The sequence below is a fragment of the Aplysia californica genome, unplaced genomic scaffold (genome assembly GCF_000002075.1).
Source record: "Aplysia californica isolate F4 #8 unplaced genomic scaffold, AplCal3.0 scaffold00027, whole genome shotgun sequence".
Taxonomy (NCBI): Eukaryota; Metazoa; Mollusca; class Gastropoda; order Aplysiida; family Aplysiidae; genus Aplysia; species Aplysia californica.
The window spans coordinates 1,840,859-1,853,645 of record NW_004797297.1 but is presented as its reverse complement, the minus strand read 5'-3'; the positions used below and the strand labels follow the sequence as shown (position 1 = coordinate 1,853,645).

The 12,787-nt window shown below is 38.5% G+C and overlaps 1 protein-coding gene across 1 annotated transcript; it reads right to left on the bottom strand.

Annotated features, from left to right (window-relative positions):
• Positions 1-3,994: 3,994 nt before the first annotated feature.
• Positions 3,995-12,281, bottom strand: LOC101856556. Its single transcript, XM_005091251.2, has 3 exons — positions 12,098-12,281; positions 6,086-6,274; positions 3,995-4,752 (listed from the first exon to the last, which is right to left on the bottom strand). Exons 2-3 carry the CDS (start codon positions 6,152-6,154, stop codon positions 4,177-4,179), a joined length of 645 nt encoding a protein of 214 aa, XP_005091308.1. The 5' UTR covers positions 6,155-6,274; positions 12,098-12,281; the 3' UTR covers positions 3,995-4,176.
• Between the last annotated feature and the right edge of the window lie 506 nt (positions 12,282-12,787).

Below are 12,787 nucleotides of genomic sequence, written 5' to 3'. Positions count from 1 at the left end.
GAATGAAAGTGAAAGACTCTTTTTGTGGAAAAATTGAAGTAAAAGTCTGAAACCAATTATAAATTATAGCTAACCTACATAATGAAAAAAAAACGTTCATGTTCTCAGCAGATTGTGAACATAAAATGCACTTTTTGTCCGAGAGATTTTTTCAATGTAAGGTGCCATTGGAAAAGTACTGTGGTATAAAACTCAATAGATTTAGTGTCTGCATTTTATGCAATACCCGTGTTTCATATTTTGCTCGAAGTAATACATTAATTGAAAACGGTGATATAATAATGATTTTGGATACCTGAATGGTAATCATTTCCTTGCCCTTCCATTTCTTCACTTTCATACTTCTGTCTTTCACTCAATGTGATATATATATATCTCTTTTAAAGTGAGCTTCGATACGAATAGTGCAAATGTATAAAACTGGTCTTGTTTAAATGTTATGGTCTGTACTTTTCTTTCAGTTTTTAGTTAGTGTTCTACGGCACTTGGAACACAATAAAGTCATATAAGTACCGATGATTAGAGGTGTTACAAGAGAGTAACAAACATAAAAAAGAAGGAGGAGAGACAATGTTTGATAGGAAAGAAGAAGCAAACCACACCAGAGCACCCGCCAACTACTCACTTTACTTTTCTTTCCCCACAAGCATGAATTATATTGAACACAAAAGAAGGCCTACATCTGTTATTTAATGGAACAGGATCATGATGTGAACACATTTTCCTACCTTCTGTTTTTGTCTTGTGATTGTAATATTAGCACTGCTAGGGAAAGCTTGCATTTTTCTAGCCTGTTGGAGAACTGAACTCATCTGATCTTTGGAAGTCTCCAAGATGAAAATTATAAATCTATCCCTTACTTGTGTGGCTGATGAACTAATGTCATTTGTATTGTGAAAATCTTCAACCAAGACCACCTCCATAGCATTTGAACTTTTTCTTTTGTTATATTAGCACTATTTTTGGTCATCATATTTCCACTATTTTCTCACTTAGGCAATATTGGATATGAATTATTACCAAGTTTTGCAGCAGAACCTTTCCTGTGATGTTAGCTCCGACCCTGTTCCAATGATTATATTTTACCACTAGTATCTGGGATGAAACATATTTTGCTGAAGTTGATATAATGAAGTTAAACTAAGTTTACCAAAATTATATATAATTTTCTGTGACGTATTAAATTAATTATGACAGGGGCGGAGACAGAGTAGATTTTCATTTTAAAACAGAGTATGAACCAAGTTTTAACAGATTTTTAGAAAGTTTTGCCCAGTGTTTGAGTGAATGGCCCTTATTGTTGTGTAGTCCTGATGTTTTATGTGGAGAGGACACTTTGTGTTGTTTGAAAAAAAACGATTTAATGGTAAAAGAATATAGTGATGAAATATTGAGAAATCTAGTCTGCCACATCTCATTGCATAGAAAAAACTCTCTGCCTATCATATAGTATATAGTGGGTGTCATGAACTCTAAGATGTGTATTATAACAGAAGCAAAACTTCTAGTACATCTAGTACCAAACATCAGTGAAGACTTTCAGATGTTCCACAAAGATCAGCGGGTGTGAGTTTTAACAAAGAGAATTTCTATTATGTTCTTGTGCAATATAATACCGTACTAGCATTTTCAAAGCATATATAATATATATATATGTTGCACTGGTTCTTTTTTTCTCTACTTACATTTTACTCTTTCACATGCTAACACATTTCTCCCTCTCACCCACGTTATCAACAAACATTTAAGTCGAGCGCACACAGACATGCTCTCAACTTTCAGACATGATAGGCTACATGTGCACCTACACCACATAGCAGCATGAAAGTTCAATTCACTCGAGTGCCTGTTTGAGTGAACAGAGAAACACACACACACACACACACATTAAAAACTCTCAGATGGACACAGCATTTGTACATAAGAAGTTATATATTTATATTGAAGGAAAATACTGTGTAATGTCTTGACTGATAAACTTATACTTATATAATCCTTTTGTTGTGTCTTGCTATAATACAAATGTAACCTTTACTTTAATCATCTTTTTCTCTTGACAGTTATTAATTTATTTTTATAGCAATGTTGCAGGAAAATATTCTGTCCTGACTGAGTGTAGATACTGTATAACAAAAAAATACAATTTAGCCTTGCCAATAACATGAATATGATGGAATTCAGAGTGTTTTATTTTTCATATTTAGTCCTTTTCTTTTTAAATTCCGAGTTACACTCTGAGAGCTCAGACTATGTGGATTCAATGACCTTGAGCAGTGCACCCTGATGCTGAAATTTGTTCAGCCCATAAACCGATTTTCCTGACTTGTTAAGAAGCCTTTACTCTTTAAGCAGCTCTACTATTTTTTAAGGCACTCTTAACAATTTCAACCACATTGAGTAGATTTATCATCAACAATTAAAAGCAGCACCTTGTGACTTTTTGGGCTGACCTTTATTACTTAACAGGGGTTGTTTCTTATTGGTGACGTTAATAAATCTGCTCTATATGTTGAAATTGTTAAGAGTAGGCTACCTTTATGAAGACACTTAAATATCTTTTCTTTTTTTTTTATAGTAGAGGGTTTTACGGCACTCGTAACTGCATAAGGTCATATGAGCGCCAAGGGGTGGGTGTCAACAGAGAAGTCTAAACTTTACAGGGAATCTGACTTATTTTGCTCACCTCTCTAGCTTCAACAGCACAAGGTCTGCTTCGACTATCAAGGCACCCCAAAAATAGCAAGTCACAAGAGAGTGACAAACATACAAAAGAAGTAGAGGAAAAATGACAAAAGTAAGGATTAGGAAAGAAAAAGCAGCAGTTCCCTGTTGTAGATCAGGCACAGTTATGAGCGTGACAGGAATCAGCCCATTTACAATTCTTTCTACTGTGCTTGAACGAGAAATGTCCCTATTCAGGAAAGGCCTAAAGACACTACAGTCAGTGGCACTGCCCCGGGGGGTGACAAATATCTTTAAAAATTGAGGAGAGTGAGAAAGGAGTAAGATGTCTAACCCCATCCCCCTCCCAGGACAGCCCCAGGGAGCTAGAATAGGTGACAAAAGCTAGAAAATAAAAATGAATTAAATAAGTACAGTAGAACATGACGACAGTGGCACCTGCCGCAGTGGGATGTTACCGGAATCCCCCCCTTTTTTTTCTATGTAAACTCAATTAACTGTTCTCAACGGGGCAAGGAAAGGCCCGAACTTGGATACAGCGGGGGAGATCAAGCAAGCTTTAGCTGGGGGAAAGGCAGTCAGTATGAGTTGAGTCAGCAGTGTGGAGTTGTGATACTGATTGGCCAGTCCAGTGATGAGTTAGGTGGGGCAGGTGGCAAAGGGAGATGGTGCGGAGAGACGCGTTACATGAGCCACTCAAAATATGTCTAGGCCAAAAAGACAATAAAAGAAGAAAAGAGCGTGTAGTGTGTGATTTTTCGGTACCATAATTCCCCTTTGCATTCCTATAGTGGGAACTTGGATTTTTCTTCTGGAAATAAAAGTCCCGCTATAGCCATGTCCTACTGTAATGAGATACTAACAAATAGATCTAATCACTGTTGTTCATATTCTCTTTTGTTTTATCTTAATGTTGAAATGTAATGTACTTACTCACATTTCACAGTCACAGTCAATGATGGGTCTAATATAAATGAGATCACTAATATGGCAATTAAATAAGGACCAAAATCTATATTGAGCAGATATTAACAAATTTTTATGGAGCAGTGAACTTTCAGGAGTCTGCTTTTTTTCTCTCAACTACCAAATGTCTCTTTGACGTGCATAATGCTCGCCCAAAATTTGACAACTGGATGGTCAATTACATTCCTCTTACTCTTAGAGCTCAGACTGTGTGGAACAATAACTATTATAACCTATATAGCAAATCTTGCAGTCCACAATAGGCTTACTACATATCCTGTGTTTCAGTGTGCATGTTGTTAACAATTTTTCTTAAATAACATCAAAGCAAGAAAAAACAAAAAGATCTAGGAAACCAATTTAATAAAGTGTTAACAAGGCCGCTGTTTAGAAAGACTCAGCAGAAATACATGAATCCAATGAGTGTACCTGTACAGTTAACAAACATGAACATGAGCTCCAGGTGATGATAACAATCTATCCATGGCACTTGTCAGACCTTGATCTACAGATAAAAACTGAATGCAGTCACAATTGTAAATGCATGTTGTAGTATTTTGGCAACAAGAAATCAGATCCCTTCAAGTGAAATGTTCTATCTTTAATGATGACATTGCTCTTTAAATGAAGTTTAGCACTGACTTCTGGAGTCTGGATAAGTCTGAGATCCGCTGTGGAATATTTGATCTGTTTCACACGCCCTAGCAAAGTATGGTACACACCAACAAAGAGTTCTTTATCAGCATTGAAATAGATTCTTGTGAGATAATAGCGGGCAATCCAATTGAAAACTCCTACACTGACCACAGAAATTCCAAACACAGAGACAAGAGCGAACACATCCCATCCTTCCATCATGCCGGAGTAGGTCAAAAGAGCGTACACTGATCCACCAGCTGAAGCAAGTCCAGCAACAGTGGAGAGCAATCGGCAAGGTCCAAGGATGTGCTTCAGAGCATTTTCATATACCAGGTCATAAGTTTTCTCCACTTTGTCTCGTGCATACTGGGGCTTAAACGTCTGTCGTCGGGTCAAGGTGATGAGACAGCGTTGTGGGGTGGCTTGCGCCTGGTAACAATTTCGCAGTAGCACAGAACTGCATCTCTGAAAAAAGACCAGGAGTTATCATCCTGAACAGAATCCAGAGGGTCCAAAAATAAAACTGTACAGAACCAAAGATTCTTTATCAGACAGAAGGTCTACAAAATAGTTTTTAAAATATTGTTCATGAGTCTCTGAGTCAGTCTGTATTCAAAGGATTACATATAGTGCACATTTTTTTAAAATGTAATTATTTTTTAAAATTTTAATATGTGGCAGGTTAGTTTATATTTTTACAAGTTCATCTATCCTTTTTCAATTGCAGTTATTAATCTATTCTTATGCTTCAAAGTAGAAAAAAAATTTGGTGAACCAACTTCTTTGTTATGAATTCATGAAAAACAAAACAAATGTAGATCCATGAAATCTGCAACCCACTAAATCAAATTTTCAAAGTAAAATACCAATACCATACAAAAGCAAAAAAAAAGTAAGTCTTTCACGAATGTCTTGTCTCATAATTGATAAGATGTGCAATTTTTGGGTTCGAACTGAAAACATCACTTCGGGGGCTATTGTGGTTCAGAGGTACGGTGTTCGCCTCTCCTTCAACAAGTCCCGGATTCGAAACCTGACCACTGACAGCAATGGAAAATTTTCTTCTTTAAAATGTTCTCCTTTCACCCCTTTCCTGCTCTCTAATCATGTTCCGTCATCTGCTTTTATCTCCACTTTCTGCGTCCCCCCCCCCCTTCTCTGGGCTCCTGACCCTTTCTACTGCTACTCTCCAGGCTCCTTCTTACTGCTATCTTTCAGCAACGCCCCTGATCTTAGAGTTGGTATGATCGAACAATTAGCCTTCTTGGATAAGGGTGAAAAAATCTCAGAGGTCCCATGTGCAAATTGTGCACATTAATTAAAGATCCTTTGGTGATCCAAATATGAATAAGAGTAGGCTTTGGCCTCCACCCAAGCAATATTCAAAATAAATTCCTACCAAACTGAAAATGCTTAATGTGTCATATGACCTTACGCAGTTGCAAGCACCGTAAAACACTTACCAAAAAAAAGTTTAAAACCCCAACCACAACAGGTTTTTCTTGCCAAATATTTTGGCATGCTCTGTTGCACTAAAGTGAAAAAATTATTTTTTATACTTACGCTGCCATTAAATCAGCACAATCGGCATTAAACGCAAGAATCTAGCCACTGCACAACACTAGCTGGGTTTCTTAAACACCCCCCCCCCTAACTCTATTACCCAAACGAATATCATGCATTATACGTTTCTTTTTTAATAAAAAGAAAAGTTTAGTTGTGAATTACAGCATAAATTAAGCAATAGAATTGTTTATCACCCCACTCCTAATCGACATTTCACAGACAACAAGCTTACTTGGTGACCCGCCAAGCATTTCTGGCTGAAGGATCTGTGGATGCTGTGCAAAAAATTCAATCTGATCATATTTCTCCAGCCTCTTTTGACACTTGTACAGAGAGAGAGAGACTACAGAGAACCGTATAATAATAATATTAGCACATCACATCTTTCATTTCGTTTCACTCAGTCGACTTCTTGAGTAACCTGCAAAGAAACCAAAACATTGTAGTTGTAGTAAACATTTTTACTTTAATTACTCACTTCAATTTCCACACACACATCTTCCCTCCCAAAATTTGTCTAATATTGTGTTATATATTGTGCTGAATGAAATAGAATGTGAGCCTGTAGAGTTTGGGTTTTTAAAAATGTAAAATGGGTCGACAAATTAAATTTCTGCAGGGCAGCATTTAGAAATGAGCAAACTGTAGCCAACAGAAAGAAAGAACCCCTTGAAATGGGCTTGGAGCAGTTGGAAAGGAACTGTGATAGAGAAAAGCACTGGATGGCATTTCACAAAACGTACAGTATAACACAAATAGCTCGAATTCGTCTGGACCGGCCTCAATAGTTTGAGAGATCCGTAGTTCAAGGAATATCATTAAAAAATAAAGAAGAAGAAAAAGGGACCGAAAGCAGTTCGACAGAAGCGTGATTTCGAGTCTTCTGTGTTCGACTTATCTGTGTTATACTTATCTGTGTTATACTGCATTTTGTTAACAGCCTGGATTTGAATCTAAGCCATCTCTATCAATACAGAGGACTTCTAGACACATTTTTTTTCACAAGGGGCACCACAAACATATGAAGTGAAAAAAACAAGACATTAAATGGTCAATGGAGATGGTACAAAAAGGAGTGAAGCTAAGATTGACAGAAAGAAGAGAAAAGAAGAAGGCTGAGGAATATAGTAGTGATAAAAGAAGAGAATGAAAAGCAAAGCAAAGAAGAAAGAAAAGAAGAATCAGAGAAAGGAGGACTCAGAGGATTACTTATTACACAAGTGTGGATGAGACTGAAATGGTGCTTGAAGATGATGATGACGTCTTTTTTGTCTCCCATTGTTTTCTGTCTATTATTTGTGCGTGTGCCTGAAGAAAGGTACCAAAATTCAGATTTTAACCATTTTGAGTTAGGGTTGTACCTAACAGGAAATTAAATGCTGAACACAGTGTTTTTCTAATCAGAGTGGCTAGTCGTCCGATCTCGGTTGAGTAGGCTGACGCTACTGGCCCGCACGGATTTCTGCGCATGTTTCGGGCGAACAAATTTGGTCGATTTTCTGCATGCTATACACAAGTTTGGTTATTTCGGCTATTATGTGTGGTCTAAATAAGGTGTGGTGGGGGTTCGCGTTACTTAAGTTATATTACAGGCCATGTCATACATGTGGCTTTTTCTTTATATATTATTTTTTGTTAAAACGCCTTCCCCCCATCTACCTAACTTTTCTTCCAGTTTATCAGGGGCATTCACCGGATCTATTGACACCAAATATGACTGGATTTTCATTCTCTTTCTTCCTGAATACATCTACAAAGAGAACGGTACCTCAGAAAGACAAACTTTTAGGAAAGGCTCATAGATCTAGATAGATCTAATAGTCTTGTCAGATTGTTACTGGTTACATTACTAACGTGAAAGTTTGACTCTCAATGATCTGACCAAAATTGACAATATTATAATACATGAATAATGTATGAAGATGGGACGGGCCATAATGTGTACAATAATAACTGTATTGCACCGGGTCAGCTTGTGAACCGAGGCAGAGAGAAATGACAGGAATCAGTAATTCAAATAACCACCCCCCCCCCCCCTTCCTTTCCCCTCTCTCTCTCTTTCTCTCTCTCCCTTTCTCGTATTCACTCACTCTTTCTTTCTCTCTCCCCCCCCTCCCTCTCTCTCTCTGCCCGCAGACAAAATTTCTCGCTTTCAACTCAGCGCTGGAATGTTTGTTTACTACTAGTATCACGGGCCATCACATGCTATGACGAGGTAGATCTAGTGCCCAAGTCTCGTTCTGACGCGAGATTGGGCAACTGAAACATCTTGGTAGTAGTTAGACAATCTTTAATAACATCACGACGCTGCATTTCTATTTGATAGTAGTAACTTTGTCACCGGCATTCCGATGAATGATAATAATTAATAATAAAGGGTGATAGATCTAAGGGAACTAGTCAACCCGCGAGGGAAACTTCGGGAGACAACAAAAAAAAGATAGCGGAAAAACATATGATCTATTTGGGGGCCAATCACAGAGGTGTGCTAGGTGCTCTCAATAGGTTCATGTCACTCGAAAGGCTGCGAGGCCGTGTTTACGCTACTTAATATAGGGTGCCCACTACGGATAGGATCGGCCAATCGCCTGACTCGGTCGCCTCAAAAACAAACTTGTTTGTTTTCAGTTTCAGGCGATCGAGTCAGGCAATCGATCCGATCCAGCCATAGTGGGCACCCTGTATAAGACTAAGACTAGATCTAGGTGACCGGCTACGGATGGGCAGAAAATGCTAGCCACCCAAGGTCGCAGAAATCCCCACGGGCCAGTAGTGTCAGGCTACTCGACCGCATTCAGTCTACTAGCCTGACGCTAGCCACCCGAGATCGGGCGACTAGCACCGCCTTAAAAATTTTTTTTTAGATCTCAAGTAGTTTTTGAGATATTGCACATTTTGCGAGGTAGGGTATAATGATCTAATTTTGAGAAAATTAGATTTTAAGTTTACAACACATACAAACTTTTAAAAAAATAATAATTCAATTGTTTCTAATGTATTTTTTCAAGTAAAATTCATTTCCAATTTGACATTCAGTTGACATCAATGTCATGATAAGAATTCAATGGTGAAACATAGCGGGGAAGAGAAAACGTGCATCAAGAATAGATTTTAGTACCTTTAAAAAGTAGTTTTCATTATCTTTTAAAAAAATACACTACCCTCAAAATAATTCAAAATTAAATATTTAGAAGTCAAATCAATGAAAACCCTTTTAATTTTAACACATTGTTAAAAAATGGTGGAACTATCATTTTTTAATGGAAACACATTTTGGTCAAAAAAGTGATTTTTTGTCATTATCAGCTTGCCCCCCCCCCCCGCCCCCCCCCCCTCCTTGTTACAATGGTGTAAGTTGTTTATATGTCCGATTATTAGAAGCTGGAGAATCGCCGAGGAAAGCGAAGCCCCTCGCGGTCGGAATGCGTGGTCGGCCGGTTAAAAAATTGACACATGTGCATTCAAATGCTTCGCGGAACGTGGGATGATTAAATACCGTCTTTTCATTGGCGGTGAACTGTAGAGCTTTAAACAGGCTTTCCCGCTGTATATTTTTGGCCTTTGGCGTTTAAATAGAAAGCCTTTAAAAAGACCGTCAAAATTTTCAAAGATTTTTGTTTACACGAAATATGTAAAATACTTGCTCACAAAAGGTGTCAATTAAAAGATCAGTTTATTTCCTATAAGAATGAAAGTAATTAGCTTGGAATTATTTTGCATCAATCCTTCCGCCAGACTCGGAAAACATGTGACCCCCGCACGACACTTCAGTATAAAGCCGACTCGCTCGCCGGGGGGGCCGGTGGGGCGCCAGCTGTGTCAAAGCTCTGTGTTTTTGTCGAAATAACGACAGATCATCATGTTTGAGGCCATAAAATACTGACTTGTAATGATCTCACAGTCTTGAAAAAAATTAGGCTCCGTTATAGAGTGATTGTACTCTGTTAATGTGGAGACGTTTAGTGCACTTGGTACTCTTATAGGCAATTGTTTACTTTCTCGCATTAAATTCCAGCCGCGCCTAGATCTAGACAAGACTCTATGCTTCCCCGACTGGCTGGATATTCAAAACTTTGAGCGGGGATTAAGAATATGTAAACCACAGCAGTTTCATCATTTGTAGGTAGATCTAAATCTAAGTCTTGTAACATACTGGCTTTAGTCTAAATTTTAGCGAAGTGACTATTTCTCCGAACGTTCGGAGAAATAGTGCCGATCTTTATTTCTCCGAACGGTTTCCGGCTTCCGGTCTCGTGATTTTTTGTCTATTTATTGCGAGAGTTCGGCGCCAACTTTCATTCTGCCTCTGGCCTCTGGTCTGGGAAGGAACACCGCATGGCAAGCCCGCCTACAGACAACCTTCAGTAACACCCACCACACACCCACCACCATCATGCACATGTACACACACTAACTAAACATGACCAGTGGGCAACTTTTGAACGTATGACGAGCTGAGCTGTGGACGGAGAGACAGTGTGAGTGAAAGAGCGGGTGAAAGGAAGAATGTGCGAGTGTATCCACAGGCGACAGCAACTACAAGACAAGACGACGACACCGACCCCCTGGCCTGGTCCACAGCTCACGAAAGAAAGGAATGCAGCTCAGGCAGTGTTTTGCCTATATTATTGTCCATGGTTCGCAGGGTGCAAAGGAAAGAATGATAGTTTCTTTGTGTGTGCCTGGAGGGAGGGGGTGGGGTATGAAGAAAGTCATGCGGACAGGGATGAGCCGCGGGAGAGAACACGGGAATTGAATGAATGAGGGAAACTGAAAGAGACGAACGACTCATGAGCCCTGGAGTGAATGGATCCTGTGTTTCTATTTTTGTATACTTTGAACTGTTACTGAATACAGGCTGAAATAAAGCCCGAAAACACACACACACACACACACACACACACACACACACACACACACACACACACACACACACTCCTCACTCTCCACTTACTACCACACACAGACACACACACACACGCACATACATACACACACACACACACACACACAGGAGCAAATTTTTGGGTCTATATCTATTTCAATTTTCAAGAGCTAGTCTAGAAATTTTTAGATGAGTGTAAAAACGTGAAAAAGAAAGGTTTCACAACAGAAAGAAATCAAAATTAGAACAGCCCATAAACAACAACAAACATTAACAAATAAGGGCGTGTGTCCACCTGTCCGAAGAAGATGGGCTGTTTTAACCCTAAATGTGCGTAATTTTAAAAAAAAAGGACAGGATATTACATGTAAATTATGGAATCACACACATTAAGGGGCTTTGCCAGTGTCAGTACATTGGTCGCAGCAGTGACAAACGCAGATGCCAGTTCTATGTGTCGTTATCAATAACCCTCCGTAGATCTAGATCTAGATCTAGACAGCACACGAGTGAACACAACACATTACGTTTAAGAGCAGCACCCTTCATAGGCAACACGCCATATCTGTAGCGAAAAACTGTTTGGAACTGTAGCATTTCTTTATATAAATATTTACTGCGGACATTTTTTGGACCGCTTGAACCATATATTGTATACGAACAATCTTTGGTAAGCTTATACTATAATTATAGATCTATATAATATCCGAAATTTGGGAGAAAGGATGTGATTTCAGAGTGTTCGGAGAAATAGTGCCCAGCTTTATTTTCCCGAACGTTCGGAGAAATAGTGCCTAGCTTTATTTTCCCGAACGTTCGGAGAAATAGTGCCCAGCTTTATTTTCCCGAACGTTCGGAGAAATAGTGCCCAGCTTTATTTTCCCGAACGTTCTGAGAAATAGTGCCGGCCAAATTTTAGACCTTCCGTACTGATTTTGATGGCCATTGATATTCATAGAGTTCAGAGTGGTCCCTCATTACGGAAATCCTCCCCAGGATTTAAACGCAAGAGAGTAAACAATTACCCTCTTTTATTATCTGTCAAACATGGGGTTGCAGCCAGTGACTGACTTTAACAAATTTGATCAAATTTTAAACAATTAGCATTTTCTTAAAAATTAACTGAGAGGTTAAAAAACGGTACCAAAATGCTCACTGGATATAGATCTAGGCCTTTCAGATGGAACAGATAAATTTGGCATACAGCTAGATCTAGATCTACTTTGAAAATTTAGTTTCTGATCTAAAACTAAATAGATATCTACTCAATACTGTCATCAAGATTATTGGCTGAGTCCTGTCCTAAACCTAAACTTTAAAGTCATCCAGTCCTTTCTATTTCTATAAAATTAATCTTACCTTTCAAACCCCAAACAACATGACCTTTCGTTGAAACGGGCACAGTCCGCATAAAGAGTAAGACTCGTCTGAAATTGAAGAAAGCTATAGATCTTGTAACATTAAGACCACAGCTAAAAAGCAAAAGTAAAGTCTATGAATTCGTCCTCCGGCACACCTCCAAACAACTTCCTGTGTATCAGAGTCGTCAGAGTCTCATGGTCTCATCTCCCCTGCTACTACTTCGTTGTTAAATGAGTTCGTTAATTTTTTAATTCTTTTTTCCTGTCATGGCAATTGTAGCACTTTTGGCTTTATGTGCTGGGGTAGAAATTTAACGTCTCAAAAAAGGGGGAAATGAAAACCCTGATAAGATAAACCCAAACAGATAACAAAATGCGTCCTCCCAATGGAAGAAAAACTCTACAGGCCTATAATCTATATCAAAATGCGTTCAGCTAAAACTGAAAAAAAAAAAGCTTAAACTTAAATGATGACCGACACTACTGAGGGGATAATACAAAATATAATTTTTGCGATCAGACAGACTACTTTCGAAATATACACGCACATAAAATCAAGGATGAAAAAAAATAATTAATTCCAACATTTATAGGAATCCAAGAACCAGAACGGAAATATTTTTTAAAGCCCCTATTCTTCTATTTATCTACAACTACAACCATCTTATTCTATAAATCTTGACTAGAT